The sequence below is a fragment of the Meles meles genome, chromosome 3, assembly GCF_922984935.1.
Source record: "Meles meles chromosome 3, mMelMel3.1 paternal haplotype, whole genome shotgun sequence".
NCBI lineage: Eukaryota > Metazoa > Chordata > Mammalia > Carnivora > Mustelidae > Meles > Meles meles.
Genome location: NC_060068.1, coordinates 109,271,403 through 109,289,189, shown reverse-complemented (window position 1 = coordinate 109,289,189; position 17,787 = coordinate 109,271,403). Strand labels below are relative to the sequence as shown.

The window sequence follows — 17,787 nt, the reverse complement described above, 5'->3', positions numbered from 1 at the left end:
CGAAACTTGGAATGGGGAGTGTTTTTTGTTAGGACACTTCAGACTCATTCACTTAACTCTAACCAGATCTTCTGTGAGTGCTTATCACAGACTGAGCTTTATGCCAGGCAGGGACTGGAGCTGTAGCACGGGTGTCAGCTGTCCTTGCGGAAGGCAAAGCTCTAACAGTTGAGTATATTCGATCCCTGTCTAGTTAGGGCTATCCCATTAGTTTGGAAGGTGGAGAAGAAGTAGAGATGGAGAATGAAGGAGACTTGCAGAAATAGACTTTGCTCTTATTTTCTTGAATGTTTTTGTTTTGTTTTGTTTTTGGTGTGGAAGAGGAATAGTTTGCTCATTCATTCAACTAATATTAGATGTCAGGCTTAGGGCAAATTGCATAAAACAAAACTTCTTTCCTTTAAGGATCTTGATTCTGGTTGATGGAGACACAAAACAAGAACAATAAAACACAGAGGTCGTGGGAAGTTTTAAGGAGAAAATGCAGGAAAGAGAGTTTTGAAACATTGACGGTTGGGGGGGGGGATGCTTGAAGTTTTAGATAAATGACCCAGAAAAGGTCGCATTGAGAAGGAAATCTTTGGTCCAGGTTCAGGAAGAGGTGAGGAAGTCCATGTGTGAAGCAGCGGTTTAACTGATTCTTAGTCAAGACAGTCCAGAAAGCATGAACAATGCTATAAAGGTCTCTGCTTCCCTGCAGGAAAAAGAGTGATTCAGGCAGAAACAGCTAAGTGTACAAACTTAAATTGCATGTTCTTTAGTCTCTGCAGGAGACCCAATAATAACTGAGGTGTTACCTAGATGGAGACAGGAAGTGTCGGTTGCTAACAACTTTGTGGATTACACCTCCAGGAAAGTGGCTACTTGAAGGGCCAATCAGTAAGGAGAGTTCAGCTCAGTATTTTATCTGATACAAGTTTAGTTTAAGGCAGAAAATCAAAGGCAAAGAGCTCAGATGAAGAACCCATAGGCAAATTCATCTTAAACCTCTAGCTTTGTCTTTCCACTCTATTTCATTCAACAAAGAGTCGGTGTCTCTTTTGTGTTTAACACTTGGCTAGGCATCGGGAAAGCAGCAGTGAACAGGGCAGATGTCATCCCTGACCTCATACGACTTACATGGTAGTAGGGAGAGAGTAGCATTAGGCTCCGAACTGCACAGTCGCTTAATAGCTTTGATAAGGGAGCTGATTAGGGGCTATGAATGAAGAGAACTGGTCTCCGAGGACTCAGCCAAGTCCTTTTGAGGAGATCTGTCAGTTACACCTGAAGGATGAGAAGGCACTAGCAAGACGAGGGACGGGAGACAAATAGCTCAGGCAGGAGACCTTAAGGCTTGAAAGGCCACCATGACTAGAGTCTGGAGTACAAAGGAGTGTGAGGAGATGAGGCTGGAGCAGTTGGTGGGGGCCACATAGTGCTATGTCTTGAAGGCCAAGGTTAAGTCTTTGTTTTAAATACTGAGGACAGCGGGAAGCCATTGGAGTATAAACTGGAGTTTACGCAGCGGTGGAGATGGAGGGGAGTAGATGAAGTGGAGTGGTATCCGGAAGTTGATGGATTGCGTGTGGGAGGATGAAAAGTTTGGGGTCAAGAAAGACCACCGTGGCTTTCACTTGGGGCCACCAAATGCTGGGTCACCGAGCTGGAAGAGACTGGAGGAAGATGTGGTGTTTTGTTGTTTTTTTTTTTTTCTTCAAAGATTTTATTTATTTGTTTGACAGACAGAGATCACAAGTAGGCAGAGAGGCAGGCAGAGAGAGGGAGAAGCAGGCTCCCCGGCTGAGCAGAGAGCCCCATGCGGGGCTTGATTCCAGGACCCTGAGATCATGACCTGAGCTGAAGGCAGAGGCTTTAACCCACTGAGCCACCCAGGTGCCCCCCCCCCTTTTTTTTTAAGATTTATCCATTTATTTGACAGAGATCACAAGCAGGCAGAGAGGCAGGCAGAGAGAGAGAAGGAAGCAGGCTCCCCGCTGAGCAGAGAGCCCGATGCGGGACTCGATCCCAGGACCCCGAGATCGGAGCTGAAGGCAGAGGCCTAACCCACTGAGCCACCCAGGTGCCCCGAAGATGTGGTGTTTATCAAAAGATAGTGATTCTCAGACATGTAGAGTCTGAGGTTCCCTGTGAGCTGTCCAAATGGAGATAGCGAGTGGGCCCAGGGATGAAGTCTGGAGCGAGTCATTTGAAAAGCCCCTGAAGCTGTGAGAATAGACAAGCTAGTTTACTGAGAATGTGCAGAGAGAGAAAGTACCCAGGACAGCAGCCCTCAGACTCTGGGAAAGGGGCAGGCTTAGGAACTGCAAGTCCTTGAGGGAGAGCAGTGTTGTTAGTGCTGCTGTGAATGCCTACTGCACGCTCATCCTGGTTAACAGTAAGGGTAGCTCACATCCAGAGCACGTACTTTGTGTAACCCATGAGCTGAACACCTCACCTGCAGTGTCTCATGCCATATTGAAAATCCTGTAAGCCATGTGCTGTTATGATTTCCATTTTATAGATGAGCAAAGTGATGCTACCAGAAATCCAGGAACACAGTCAAGGCACCAGCTAGTGACAGGACTAAGGGTCCCGGTCCCTACACTCTGCTGCTTCTCCCTGGTTCCTGGCATCTGCAACCACCTTCCCTCATTTCCACCCTACCATCCCCTAAATCCCCATCTGGGAGGTGTGCTAGGCCCTCTTGCCTTCTCCCAGTGGCTGGTTGTGGCAGGGCAGCCCCATCACCTATGTCATGGATCCCGTTCTTATCTTTTTTTTTTTTTTTTAAAGATTTTATTTATTTATTTGACAGAGAGAGATCACAAGTAGGCAGAGAGGCAGGCAGAGAGAGAGGAGGAAGCAGGCTCCCCGCGGAGCAGAGAGCCCGATGCGGGGCTCGATCCCAGGACCCTGAGATCATGACCTGAGCCGAAGGCAGCGGCTTAATCCACTGAGCCACCCAGGCGCCCCAGATCCCGTTCTTATCTTTAGCCTGCCCAGCTCACCTCCAGAGGTGGTTCCAAGGTTTTGTGGGATTGTTGGAAGGGCAAAGGGCAAGAAGGACGCGTGTGTATGGACCTACCTCCCTGACACCCATCTACATGTCCAGTTGCCACATTGTAGTCCACTCACCCTCCCTGTCAGTAGAGGGTAGACATGAACTCAGCCACATCCCCGCTTTCCAGGGAAGGCTCTGGGGCTAGGTCCAACAAGAAAGGCCCGTTATGTTACTGCTCATCTAGTCTGATGGCCTAGAGAAGGGAATGGAAGTATTTGGGGTCACAGTGCTGGCAAAAGCAGAGCTCCGGTTTAGTTCTTCTCATGGACCCTGCCTGGTTCCTAGATTCCATCTCTGCATAGACCCTATTATGTAAGAGGGATCTTATACAGATATGTAAAATATCTTTTACAGATATGCAAAAGGATCTGCATATCTGAAGTGGCCAAGCCTTTGGCTTAGGTGACTGACATGGCTGCAAGCTTGCAGACACACACAGGGATGCTCCCTGGGCTGCCTCCATTTCAGCCCTTTTCTGCTTCCAGCTCTTGAGGCCTTGGGCCAGTATTGCATCAACGGATCCCACGAGCCTCCTAGACCACCCCGGCTCTAGCCGATTCTGGCCCAGGAACTGCAGGTGACCTCTAAGCCAGTCATATTTCCTCTGCAGGGACCAGCCTTTGCACTGGTTTGGGGTCACAGGAGACCATGAGCCCTTGTGACAGTGCATCTTGTTTAGGGGTCAGCTTCACCTTTCCGCACTGCTGCCTCCAGCCTAAGGCTCGATTGGAGTAAGAGCTAATGCCCGGGGGCTGGCTAGCCACCATGTTCCATGTGTTACCACGTGTCAAACCTGTAGAGCTGGGAGATGGAATTCCCATTTCATAGAGGAGGAAGCAGCCTGGACTTTAGGTTAAACAGTGCCTGGAGTCACCCTGCCAGTGAATAGGCTGCTGGGATTGAGAGCCCGTCAGACTCGAGAGCTTGTGCTCTACTTAACATACCTATGCCTTTAGATCTACCCACTGGCAAATGTGCGCAAGGAGGACTCTGTCTCTAGTCTCCTACTCCTCTCAGCTCCCAGATCAAGGCCAGAAAAGGGTCCCCCTTAGCAGCAGAGTGCTATCTCATTACACCAGCCAGGGGGTTGCATATTTCCTTATATTTATTTCACTTAATCTTTTCTGCAACCAAAGGTCATACAGATTAGCTGGGTTACCATTACTATAAACTGGAGAGGTTTGGCTATGTTTCCAAAGACCCGACTAAAACGTCTGAGAGGTTGTCATAGAATTAGCACCATTAGCATGGAACGAAAACCACTGGTGGTAGCTTTCCAAGACCTGGTTATTAATCTAGCCCAGCCTAAGACCTTGTCTCCTGCTCATCTGTCCTGCTTCCTGGGATAGGGTTCAGGAGGAATTCTTGGGTACTCTCTGGCTGAGGCAAAACACGGGTGGGGAACCCTGGCCTAAGATTCCATCCAACCCCAGCAGTTCATACCCACACCCCCCACCCCAGCAAGGGTCCTTAGGCATTCTTTACAAACGGTTTGCAAAATTGTGTGGCTGTCTGCCTTTTGCCTGATGCAACATCCTAGCATTCTTCAGATTCTCAAAATCCCAGTGATCCCACAGATGGTTGGGCACTAACTAAATTAGATAATCTACCAGATCTTTTTTTAGTCACACATTCTCTGAGCTCTAGTGCCCTACTGAGCCAGGTAACTCCTGAAACTATTTTAAACCCCCGTAAAGTACAGTCCCTAGAGTTAGGTTAACTTGGGAAATGGTCAAGGTTATCACAAATCTATTTATTCCCTCTCAGGTTCTCTATAATCATCCCCTTATAGCGGGCTTTATTCACACTCTGCTTTCTTCCTCTGTGCTCCCCAGACCTGGCTTCTGCCTACTTTGGGAAGACGTGCTGAGCCGCTGATCCCATCCCTGGGCCCTCAGATCCTTCCATCGCCAGACGGTTCTGGTCTGGAACTGGCTCTTGGGAGGGTTCAGGCCCAAGAGTCTCTGAGAGCAAAGGAGAGGACCAGGTGGAAGGAAGTGCCTGTAGGAAGGTCTCCATGGAGCCTTCACAGGGAATTTTTTTTAGCAGATGAGGCAGCGGTTCCTCTTTGAGACCGGCTCTGAAAACACTTCCCAGAACAACGAACTGGCTGAGGCTGGGGAAAAGCTGGGGAGGAAGAAGTATCATTAAAACTGACCTGAATCACGTTGAAGTAGGAGGCAGATTGCCCTTGAGTGTCGCTAGCCCGCTTGCCCGCCCCTAATGACCCTTTCCAAAGTGGCGCACCCAAAGACCAAAGCGTTCTGAGCACTGGGTCGAATTCGGTGAGGTTTTATTGGAGAGTGCGGGACGCGGATCCCCGACCACAGGGTGCTGCAGGTGCGACCCGCTGCCTCTAGAGCAGCTTCCCCCCTTCCGCCCGTGCCCACCGAGAAAACGGAGCCCTTGGACCCAGGTGGGACCTACTGAAACTCGGCCTCCCCTCGTTTCCCCCGGGGGACACAGCCCCCCAAAGGGGTCATTTCCTAGTTCAGCTGAGTTCACGCTCAGATTCTAGATTCCCAAGCGAGGAAGAGGCAGTACCAGCCACGGGAAGACAGCCACGGGGCCAGGGAGTCCGGAGAGGCGGCTCCCGGCTAGTTGCGCGCTAGCCGAGCCGTGCCTGACCCTTCCTTGAGCAAAGCAAAGGAGGCGGCGGGCGGCGGAGAAGGCTTGGCGTCCTGGCTGGCTCTCCGTCTTTCAGGAAGACACCCCTGATAGACCCGCTGTCCGGTGGTGGAGCGGGGAGCGGGGAAGCAAGACTCCGCCAGGGGATGGGAACCGTGGTGCCTGCGGTCGCTAGGATCGCGCCCCCGCGCAGCCTGCTAGCGCCTCCGACTCCCTTTATGCCCGGGTGGCCGCTCGAGGTCGTAAAAGGTCTTTGGGTCAGGGCGCCGGGTTCCCAGGGGCCAGCGACCTCCGGCGTCCGGCTCGCGCGGCCCGGCTCCTCCCAGCGGCGGGCGGTGAGACTGGGACACTGCGTCTGGCGGCCCTGGCTCCCCCGCCGCTACACCGGCCGCGACTTCCAGGGCGCGCGGGCGTCGCGCAGCGAACGGTCGTGGGGCAGGGCGGCGAAGGCCGAGTGGCGCAGCTGGCAGCCGATGAAGAGGACGACGAGCGCCACGGACAGCAGCAGCAGGAAGAAGAGCAGCAGGTAGGTGGGCAGGTCGGGCTTTGTGGCCGCGCCGTCCCGCATGCCGCGCGCGGTGGCCAGCTCCAGCGGCAAAGCGCCCTCTGCCTTGACCGTGGCCGCCAGGGCCAGCGCGCCGCCTCCAGCCGCCTCGGGGCCGGCCGTGGCGTTGAACACGTCTCCGTACATGGCCCGTGGGGCCGCCGACCCCGGCCGGACAGCCTCACTGGGTGTCGTGCAGACGAGCGCCGCCGGGCGCCTCCATGGCGCGCCCCTCCCGCCCTGCTGTGCGCACCTGACCGGGAGCCGGTGCCTTCGGGTCAACCCGGGCCGCGTCGCTCCCTCGTCTCCGAGCTCAGCTGCCCTCCCCGCGGGGCGGCGGGCCCCGGGGCTCGGAGCTGGACGGCCCCTCGCGCTTAACCCTCGGTCTTTCCCTGGGTCTTGCCGTCGCCCCCCGCGTTGCCAGTCACCCGGCTCGCGGGGTTGGAGCCGCTCTCTGGGCTCCGGCCCCCCGCTCCGGTCAGCTCCGGGCTCGGGGCTTCCCTAGGCTGCAGCGGCGGCGAGAGGTGCCCGGCGAGTGCGGCCGCAGTTCGGGTGCCTGCTCAGCGCCCGGACGCCAGGTGCACCGAGGGCCGGCGGCCGGGAGTTCTTCGGCGCTGCCGCGGCCGCTGCGTCTCGGAGCGGGCAGTCCTGCAGCCGCGAGTCCCAGTTCAGATGCCTGGTGTGCGGCGAGCCTGTCCCCACTCGCTTTTCCTGCTGCGCTCCTGTCTTGAGCAGGAGACTGCGCTCCGAGGCTGCTCGGAGTGCGCTCAGGTCCCCGGGGGGGGGGGGGGGGGCGGGGGGGGCGGGACTGACAGCTGCTGCCACCGGGGAACGGCGGCCAACCAATGGGGTGAGAGAGGACACGCTGCGACTGCCCTGGCCTGGCCTCACATCACTTAGGGCCAGAGAGACACAGAGAGAGTGGGAGGGAGGAAGAACAGGGTCACAGAAGACTGACGGACAAAGAAATGGTTACAGACCTATGATCAGAGACACAGGCAGAACAGACAGTAGTGGACAGCAGACGGACTCAGAGGCAAGGCTCAGCCTGACGTGGACACCTGCTTCCATTCCTCTCCTTGAGTCTTCCTCCCAGTGGAGCCCAGTTGGCGAGGAGCCCCACTGGCTGCTGGGTAGTGCAGGCAGGGCGCGTGGCCTCCACGGGAGGCTGGGCCAGTGGCAGAGGTGCTCCTGGACAATCTGGGACAGTGCCCTGGGCCCAGGCCCTTCTGTAGCTGTGCCTTGAGGGCCCATGTGCTCCCCCACTCTGTGAGCTCTCTTGCTCAGCTCCCCCTGCCTGGTCCTCTCTGGCACAGGGAGCAGTCGGAGGGTGTGAGGGTTGTGATGGCCCGCCTGACCTTGCCAGCCCTGGCAAAGGCTAGGTGGCCAGAACACTGGTGAGCTGCCAATGGAGCTCAGGGGTTCTCCTGGTCTGTCTTCCACCCTTCGTTGGAGAAACTGTGGAAGCTCCCCAGACGAGACTAGGAACTGCTGCCTGGTCTGCTATAGCCCCTGCACTGATCGCCAGGGACCGTCACTGTCTGACTGGCCCCAGCTGGGGGTGGGGGGGCGGCAGCTCCAGGGCAGGAAACCATGGAGGCCCTGGCCTTCGCGGTCCTGCACGTGTGTAGGCAGTGCTGAACGTACCTCCTTCCACTTTGCACACTAGATACCTCACCCCTCACTGTCGTCTCAGTTCTGTTGCCCGGTCACTTGCCCGAGATCCCCACAGGTCAGCCACGTTCGTAGCTGTGTCTCTCATCCCATCCTGGGGTGCAGCGCATGGGGAGGGTTGGGTGAGCCCTGGCTGTGTGAACAGGGGGAGATATATAAGCTAGTTCTTCCCCTTGCCCTCACCACACCTGGCCACAAGCCTAACATGAACAACTAGGGTGGGCAAGACAGATCCTGGTCAGAGCTCATTCCCACAAATCCCATCTCAGTCTGGGAGAAACACCTCTGCAACTCCTTTGTCTGACGTTGAAGTCAGGGTCCAAGGCCTGACTCTCCAGTGTTCGACTGCTTGCCGAGTGAGGCCTCTGGCTCTGCAGGCCCTCAGTGGGGCTTTCCTTTTGGTCACGCAGATGGGCTGAGGGGGGCCTCCCTGAGGAGAACATGGCTGTGTGCGGGTGGTGTGGACAGCAGGACCCGGCAGGATGGCCAGCTCATCTCCCCACCTTGGTTCTGGCGAGCTGCCTGAGGTGCTCCTGGGGCATAGGTTGCTGGGCACTGAGGCCTGGCTGATGCTTAAGCCAACAGCCAACACACAAGAGTGTGCTCTAGCCATGGCCAGGGGTGGGGAGGGGTGGGGGGAGGGGTTGCCGCTTGAATGGGGGGAGGTAGTCCCTTTCTCTGAAGGCCTGACCTATTTTGGACAGCAATTTTTCTCAGCCAGCAGGGTCCCAGGGGCCAGGATGTGAAATCAGAGCAGGCTTCCTCAGGGACACCTGGAATCTGGGGGAGGGTCAGCACGTGGAGGGATTGGAAGAGATGTTGTCCAGGTGAAGGCCCTGCTGTTTTGGTTCCCCGCCTCTTGGTGAGACTCCAAAGGTAGTGCTTGAGTAGCTGGGTTTGGGATTTTGCCTGGGATTTCCTCTTTGCTCTGTGTGGAAAGTAACATGGCCCTGTGCGCTCTACTTCATCTCTGACCGACCCATGGGATCAGACAAGACACTAGGGGATGGCAGGAAGCCGGGACAACTCAGCTGGGAGGTCCTCCATGCAGTCGGGGGCGAGCTCCAGCCCCTTGGGCTATAAAAGGAGGGATTACGGTAAGTGATTTCTTGTCGTGCTCTGGAAACATCCAGGAAGTGGGCACAGAGCAGGGGAATCTGCAAAGGTTTTGGTGGGGACACAGGGTCCCAGCAGTGCTCTTGCTCATGAACAGGGGAGGGGACTTCTCTAAACCTGGGGTCTGCGGTGCTCTCATCCCTCCCCTGCAGTTGGAGCTCTTCAGTGTCAGAGTGCCTTTTGCAGAAGGGACCCATGCAAGGGCTTAGAGCCTGTGAGAGGCAGAACCGAGGCTGGAACCGAGGCAGCCAAAGTTCGAGGCCATGCCCTTCACCATGACCATGACCACCTCCAGGACCAGAGCAGCACTGGTAGCTGCCCCTCACCAGCCTCTTCCCCAGGCCAGGCTCCAGCCTGAGCCTCAGCACATGGTCTTTCTCCTCACAGGGGCCTGGGTGATAGGCCTTGCTGTGTCCTCCCTTTCCCCAAGGAGGAAGCTGCAGCCTCTCGAAGTGGTGTCACTTGCCAAGGCCCACACAGCTGGGTCAGGATGCAAGGGAACCAAGGTTGTGCAGCCTGTACTTGCCCACTCCATCTCCAGCTGCTGCTTCTCATGAGGAGCTCAGCAAACGGCATGTGGGCTGACCGCCTGGCATTGTGGTCAAGTTGGAGAAGGTATCTTGTCCTTTTTTGGGGGTCTTTTGGTCTCGAAGCGGGAAGGGCACTGTTTCTTTTCTGAAAGATGTTCGGAGCTCTGGGAGGGCAGTCACGTTCCCCCAAAAGGTCCCTGGGGAGGAAAGTAAACAAGGCCGGTGCTGAGTGAATGCAGAGATGAAGTTTACACAGCTTGTTACACAAGCCAGAGAGACCTTCCATTAAGGGAGCTTTGTGTACTCGTACACTTAAGTCTTGGAAAAGATTATAAAGGGGCTCTGAGTTGGCTTTGACAGACAGGGGTCACAGGGCCAGGACCCCAGAGCGCCCTCTTCCCCATTACGTGGTTGCTGAGCCACGTGCCCTCCTCCCTCCCCTGGCCTGTCTGTGGAGGGAAAGGCAGGCCAGGCGAGGGGGCCTCTCCTGCCACGCTCAGCCATTTGGCAGCTGCTTAATGGAAACTGGGGAGACTAGGAGCATTAGAGCCCCAGGATTCCATAAATTGTGCTGTGCGCGGCCTGTGGAGCTGGGTGAAGCTATTTCTGTTTCTCCTGCAAGCAAGGGGAGTTATTATTAAACCGCTCCTCGTGGCCGGGGCGCAGGTCAAGGGTGAAATGTTGCAGTCCCGGGGTTCGCTGCCGCTGGAGTGGTTTTCCATGTGTGTTGTGTGCTGTGATTGCTGTGGCCGGCTCCTCTGTGAATGCCGTTGATGCCCTGGCTTGCTGGCCTCTTCATTTTAACCGTGGCCCCTGGCAGTGGTTTAGTGGTTGTTTTTTTGTTTTGTTGTTGTTTGTTTGTTTGTTTTTACAGATGGCTTCCTCAACCACAGTGGCTGGTGGCTTAAGGTTGCATTTTAGAATGACCATTTTTAAGAACTAAATGGCAAGTAGGCTAAGCCCGGCTCTGAAATGCAGTGTTTTTCCAGGAGGGAAACAAGCAGTTGTGGGCTTGAGAGGTGGTCAGGCCAGATCATGTCAGGGACTGCAGCTTGGTCCCTGGTGCGGGATACTTGGGGAAAGGATGAGGTGTGAGCATGAGGCCAGCAGTAAGGAGAATGCTCCTGGACACCCTTCTCCCAGAAAGGGTGTCTCCACCTCTGTCCTCTGATGCCATGGGCCTGTGGCTTCTCTTGCTGGATCAGAGGGTGGGATGGAGAGAGTCAGTGACAAGATTCATGGGCCTGGCAGAGGCCGGGTCTGGAGACACCTGGAAGCAGGTGTACGTACACTTGGTCTGCAGGTGGTGGGTGGCTCTGACTCTGGTGATGATGGGATGACCCCGGGTGTACCAGTTTTTGGACAAAGTCTCACTGCTTAGCGAGACTTCTCTTTGGTTCCAACAACATGTGACTTCAGTTGCCTCTCTGAGTCCCTAGCTAAGCAAGCCCTAGAGACACAAAACTCCCAAGGCTGCTGAGAATGGTGGGAGCAGTTGACGCCCCCTGAGCTGGATGACCGAGCCTTTTCTGGAAAGGACAGAGGTTTGCATGATGGTGAAGCTTGCGCTCCCCCTGCTGCCTGGACCCAACCATTGTGGGTGGTGTGGAGTCATGAGTGGGGTCACCGAATACTAAGAATTAGGCCATCATTCTGGCCAAGAATGGGAAAGAGGCCAAAGCTGGGACACAGCCAACATGTGCCAAAAGGAGCAGCAAGGCTTGGAACAGGGCTAGTGTTGGGAGTCAGTAGTCAGGCTCAGGGGCACCTGGGAGTCTGGCTGGGTCCTCTGGTCTTGCCCTTGTATTTCCAAGGGTGGGGGGCCTGGCTCGTGAGGTTACACTTGGGGAGAGATCAGGCACCAGAGGGGGTGTCTCAGGCCCAGAAGTAGAGACAGGAAGCAACATGAGGCAGACGGTCTGCTCAGCCAATTAGGAGCCCCCCTACCTCCCCCCTCCCCCCCACCAACCTGTCCCATGTGCGGCACTGAGGGAGAACTCTTTCACGGAAAGGTCTGGAACTTGGTGGTGATGCCAGGGGACAAGAACTCATTCGGGAAGAGGCGGTTCTCTCCTAGGTCTGTATTTCCTAGGACTGAGTGCACTTCCTTCAAGTGAGATGCAGTCAAATCTCAGAGAGCCCACTGGTAAAGCGTGAAGCATCACGGAACCCCATGACGCAAGAACTCTTGGCTTCTAATCTCCTTTAATTCTGCTTATGGCATGAAGCAAAACCCAGCTGGGCCCTGTGTCAGTTTGGGTCCACTGCCAAGCACAAGCCAGAGATGAACTGGTGGAAATGCCTGCGGCAGACCAGAGGTGCAGGAGGAGAGACAAGCAGGAGGGCTTCCGGATCACGGTGCAGCCTGGGGATCGTGAGAACAGAGGGGAAGGAAGGACTTGGCAGAGAGAGCCTCCAGCTCAAACTGCCTTGGCCAGGCCAGGGGTCACCTGCCAGGCACGATGTGTGCGGCCATGGGCAGGTCGGGCTCGGTGGGTGGCCAAGAGTAGGATCCCTTTTCCACAGCCTGGGCTGGGCTGGGCTGGAGGCCTTTTGCAGAGGGCTGTGGAGGCCGGGAGGCCGGGAGGCAGGGGCGGTGCCAGGGCTTTGTGAGTCCTAGCAAGACTCACCTCTCTCAGAAGCCTCCTCTGCTAGTCTTGGCTCCGGGGCTCACCCTTCCTCTTTCCTGGGTTGGTGTGACCCAGGCGGCCTCCCAGTGTTTACAGTTGGTCTAGACTGCATGCCTCATGTTCAGTGTCTCCCAAGGCTGAGAAGGCTGAGAGTCAGACCCTTGCATTTTGGTAGATTAGTCTGGGCCAAGGTCAGAGCCCAGGGTCTCCCGCACCCAACCCCCCCCACCCCGCCACGGCCAGTGCCTTATGTCTGTGGCCCTGGGCTGTGTGTTGTGTCTGGGTCTTCTCTCTCTCTGTCCTCCCTGTTGGCATTTCCTCCATCCAGACTGCTTCTGCCCCGGGGGCAGAGCCCCACTGCCAGACTCTGACGTTACAGCAGCCCCCTGCCCTTCCTCGTCTCTCTGCAGCCCACCCTCGGGGGAGAGCGAGGTTTGGTGTGACCCTTGTGCATCCTAGGCGCCCTCTTGGAGAATAACACCACAAGATGAGGTTTTTCAGGGAGTATTTATCTAGAAAGAGAAACAGAATCAAAATAAATTACAGATTTTAAAAAGCTGACAAAGATCCAAAACATGGGAGAACAGTCCAGACAGGCTTCTGGTGCCCCATGCTTCCTCAGTTCCCTTCCAAATAGCCACATTGCCCCTCAGCAAGGGGTCCCCCACCCCTGACCCTACACCTCCGTGTCCTGGAACCAGGGAGCCCAGAGAGCGGGTGCTGGCATGTTCCTGCGAATGACCTTCCTGGGGGGAAGACAGTAGTTTCACCCATTAAAATGCCTTGCCTTTGCAAATTATACAAAAGTGCCAGACCAGGGCAACGTGAGCTGAGACCCAGAAGCTCAAGCTTGGTTGACCTTGCAGTAAACTCACCTCCATCCTTCCTGGGTATGTTCCCTGGCCGGCGCGAGCCCAGATCACCTTCAGGTCACTGCCCGAGTCAACGATGTCCGGTGGCTCCCACCGACCTTCTTAAAGTAAAACTCATTTCCTCTTCTTTATATGCTGGTTTTAAGAATAGTATTTGGCCATTATCTGGAAAACAGAGACGAGGGTAAAGAAGGAAATACAGGCCATCCTGTACCCAAGTAGTAGCAGCTTAGAATTCTCTTCTCCCATCCCCTGGTGGTACTATGTGACATGTCACCGATGGCCGAAAGGTCAGAACGTGTGACATCAGCATCTGGGCTCACATTAGGTTCCTCCCTTCAGCTTGGTGGATCATTCTAGAACAGTTCTGTTTATCAGCCTCTATTACTGTTTCTACCTAGAGTCCTTTGGCGCTCTGATGAAGGCCTGGCCAAGTAGAGGCAGTGCCTTTGGGGCCTTGATAAGTGAGACGCAGGCTCCAGCATGTTTTGAGGCAGTGGGAAGGGGTGTTTCCATGATTGCTGATGGAGATCAGTGAGGCTGAGCATTCCCAAGAACAAACAGGGACTGGTTCTGCTTCCAACTGGGTCAGGGCTGCCTGATGTCTGGGGTGTGGGAACTAGGAGAGGCAGAGGGCCTGCCCTGAAGGAAGGACTGGGAAGGGCCATTGGGCTCAACATCCCGAGAGTTCAGGTGTGGCTGGACCTATTCCTGTGGGGGTGGGGGAGTAACAGGGAATGGCCCAGGTGGCCTGCAGCCCGACCCATGGGGAGGATCCGGGAAGCTCTGTGACTGGGGGCCTACCAGCAAGAAAGGGCGTCACCAGCTCCTGCCATCACTGCATCCTTCTCTTAGCTGCCTCTAGACTGAGCAGTTGGGGTTTAGGGAGCTGGGCCAGGTCAGGGAGCTACAGCAGGCACAGGCTGGAGATCTGCCTCCATATTTCGCTCCTGAGCCCAGTCCTGGGTGGACAGTTAGAAGCCCGACTTCCATCTTAGGGATTAGTCCTGGCCCTTCCCTACTCACCTCCCTCCCCAAAGACCAGGCTAAGCCTACAAACCCCGTCCCTGGTAGCTGGCCTGGGCTTTCCGCAGACCCTGTCTTCATGGGCACAAATCCTCAAGTCACTTTCCTAAGTTAATGGGAAGGTGGGATAGGAGAGACAGCCTTCCAACAACATTAAATTTTCATGCCCCTCCCCCCACCTATACTTAAAATAGAGGGAAGGGTTTCCATCCTTGAGAGGAAGGAGCGAGAACAATCCAGATTTACCAAATTTGGGATCCTATACCTTCAGGATTTGGAATTATGTTTTCTTTTTCCCCCCTAAGGTTTGTTTGTTTTAAACAACTTGGTTTTTTCCCACGAAAGTGTTAGGGGTCCTGATAATTTTAATCTTGGGGAGGGTCCTCTCTACAGCCAGTCACCCCTGCTCCCAACCTGCCCCTTGGCCAGTGTCTGGGGAATGGCTCTCTCTTCCCTCACCGTGGTCATTACAGTGTCTCTGCTCCTGGGGGTGCCGTCTGCCCCCACAGGGGCGCGGCTGGGTCCTGGTGGATCCCGAGGGACCACGGATGTGGGGTAGGAGCAGGGAAGGCCTCCCAGCCAAAGAAGCAGCAACTGGTTAGGAGAAAAAAAATCTGAGAAAATATCCTTTTTGCTCTGGCAGTTCCTGACAGGGAAGGAAGGACAGATATGCCCACGGCCTGATTCATGAGGAAATGTGATTATTTAAAAAAAAGTTTTAAGTGAGAGAACTGAAGCTGTCCTTTAAGTGGCATTTTAAAACCTAACTTGGAGACTACATTAGCATTGCCATTTTGTGCTGAGGCCACAGAAATCCGACCCGCTCTTCTACGTGGTGGGTTTTCAGGTCTGAATTTCGGGCGTCTCCATCCTGGAAGGTGTCCTCTAGGGAGGCATGCGTGGGCCCCGCCGCCTGTCACTGCTGGGGAAGGGACTGCGCACCACCCGCCCCCCCGCAGGAGGCTGTCCGTGGGCTCACTCTGCTGGGTAGGAGAAGTGGGCTGAATGACTCGAATTGTTTGGTCCTTCTCTATGAAAGCCTTCAAGATGCTGCTCCCCCAGAAATGGTGTTGTGTGGATTTTCTCAGCATCTCAGCTGGAACCAAATAGGGGGAGAAAGGAGAGGCTTGGGAGTGTTAGGAGCATTCTGAGACAGGACTTCCACCATTGCCCAGCTGGGCCCTGAATTCGCCCACTTAGGCAAGGAAGTCAATGGCCTGCACCCCACCCAGCCCCCGCCCCAAAGAGAGCTGAGAGCTGTGGGGCAGGGGTGCTCCAGGGACTGGGTCTCAGTTTCTCCTCATGGTACCTCTTCTTTCCCACCCCCTGCAGGCCCACCTGAGGGAGCTTTTTAAATTTACCATCTGGCCCCAGACCCAAAGATTCAAATCCAGCCTTGGAGCTGGGAGTGCACGTGCGTGTGCGTGTGCGTGTGCGTGTGTGTGTGTGAGAGAGAGAGAAGAGAGAGAGATACCATCAGGCGGCTCCGGGCACCCATGATGCTTCCTTACAGACAGACAACAGTCACAAAGCCTCACATTAACTCCCTCTGGGAAGGGACAGCCATGCAGGACTCATTCACATAAGAGTCAGATGACTGGCTGTTCAGTCTCCAGAGTCTGGGTGTAGGGAGTGGAACAGGCATCCTGAGTAAGGGCAGGGCCGTGCCTGACACGTGCAGCACCTTTGGGACATCAGAAAAGGTGCCTGTCTCCTTGGCAGGGCTGGTGTCAGCCTGTCGTGTCCTCCCCACTCAGCAGGGTCTATGGTGGCCCTGTGTCGGGGCAAATTTTCCCATCCCTGACATTCCAGGAGACCTTCCTGCTCTCAGGGCAGGGTGATGTGGGAAGTGGCCTGGGATGCAAGGAGACCTCTCTGCCTTGAGAGAGCTGGCAGAAACGTGGATAGTTCTGGGGATCATGGTGTGGGAAATAATCAATACCAGTCTTACGTAGAGCTCCAGGCAGGCAGGAGCCTCCAGAAGATGGGTGGTTCCGCCAGCCGGACCGGTGTGAGAAGATGGAGTGATTCCTGCAAGCCTGCCCGTGCATGTGTGAAGGGCCACAGCTAGGTTCCTGCAGCTCCGAAATGCTTTGGAATCAGAAGAAGAGCTTCTGAGCCAGTGCTCCAAGCATGCAAGCGGAGGGGAGGTGTCGATGGGTGTCTTTTGGATAGGAATTGGGACTCAGGTAACAGCACCCTCCAGGACTAGGAAGCAGATAGGATGGCAGGTGCTTGGTGGACACCAGCACAGAGAGGGAAGACCATCCACCCACTGGCAGCCCGCAGAATTTAGCACAGTGCCAGGGGCATGGGTATGGGCAAGGGAGTGGTAGGGGCGCTCCTCACAGAGATTGGCTAATGGAAAAATAATGGCACTATCCTTGAGTTACTTGAGTTTGTGGATTAACATTGATATAAATATGCCAAGAAAACCACAGATACCCCCAGGAGGGATCTCTGTGCAGTGGATTGAAGACAATTTTCATTTGCTCCTGAGTGCTGAGGTGTTTGCAAATTTCTCCAGCGACTACCATTTACTTTTATAATGAGAATAATATTTTTTAAAAAACAACATAAAACAGCGAAAGTAATTTGCTTTTTTATTTCTCTGCCCCTCTCTGGGCTCCTCATCTGGCATGTTTCCTTCAGCCCCTTAGAGGCCCCCCTTCTCCCCAGCCCTGCAGCGGCAGACCAGAGGTGGGACTGGGCCCCAGAGAGAGGAAGGGAGTGGGCCCCGCCGGGACTCCTGGGGTCCAAAGCTCAGATTCACAATGACATGGACAATGATGTCACCAGAGACACTTTTCCATCCTCTCTGCACCCACTGGAGAAGACAGCCGGGTGGGGGAGGGGGAGACACTAGCCATTTTTGGCTTCAGGGAGAATGTCTCCTCCTCCACAGGCAGGAGGGTCCTGGCTGGGACCTGCTGAGCTGGAAAATGAGTAGGCTGTGCCTTTCCACTGTCCAAGTGCCCCAAATCGTGTCTTTTTTGGGAGTCTGCTTCTCTGTCCCCTCTGAGACCCTGAGCAGAGCCCCAGTCTGAATCATGCGGAAGACAAGGCCCACTTGGGGTCTGTTAAGGCCATTCGGAAAGAAAGGGAAACGATGGCAGACCCGCCAGACCCCTTTCTGGAGTCCCCACCCGAGAAGGCCGGGGCAAGATTAGAACAGGGCCGGGAGGGGCCTTGGTGAGCTGAGCGGGAACCATGCTGATCACTAAGGAGCACATTCTAGCTCCGGCTGGGAGCACACTCAAAGAGCACACTCCCTCCTCATACAGATGAGAAGTGGCTGCGGTTCCACCCTGAAGAGAAGGAATGGGTGACAGAAGTGAGAGGGGTCCCCAATATGAGGACCCTGGTTGTGATGACAAGAGGAGAGGGTGCCCGTGCCCACTTGCTCAGCCTGCTGGGAGCTTTCCTCCTGCATCTCTGTCTCCATCGCCAGAACCTGCCCACATGGGGGATGAGAGGGCCCCTGAGGAGGTCCAAGGCCAGGATGTCCAGGAAGCATGCTGTCCCACTCCAGCAGGCTGTCCACCTGACAGCTCTGCTCTCTGACTTCCAGTGAGTCCCGAGACCCCAGGATGGAGTGGTCAGGGACCAAGCCCATGGCATGGTGTAAGAATGACATTGCCTCGGGGCGCCTGGGTGGCTCAGTGGGTTAAGCCTCTGCCTTCAGCTCAGGTCATGATCTCAGGGTCCTGGGATCGAGCCCTGT

General features: G+C 55.4%; 1 protein-coding gene across 1 annotated transcript; it reads right to left on the bottom strand.

The window, feature by feature from the left end:
- Nucleotides 1–5,339: 5,339 nt before the first annotated feature.
- SMIM32 (small integral membrane protein 32) lies at nt 5,340–6,954 on the bottom strand. The gene has a single exon (XM_046000337.1). The coding sequence runs from the start codon at nt 6,360–6,362 to the stop codon at nt 6,051–6,053; it is 312 nt and encodes a 103-aa protein (XP_045856293.1). The 5' UTR covers nt 6,363–6,954; the 3' UTR covers nt 5,340–6,050.
- Between the last annotated feature and the right edge of the window lie 10,833 nt (nt 6,955–17,787).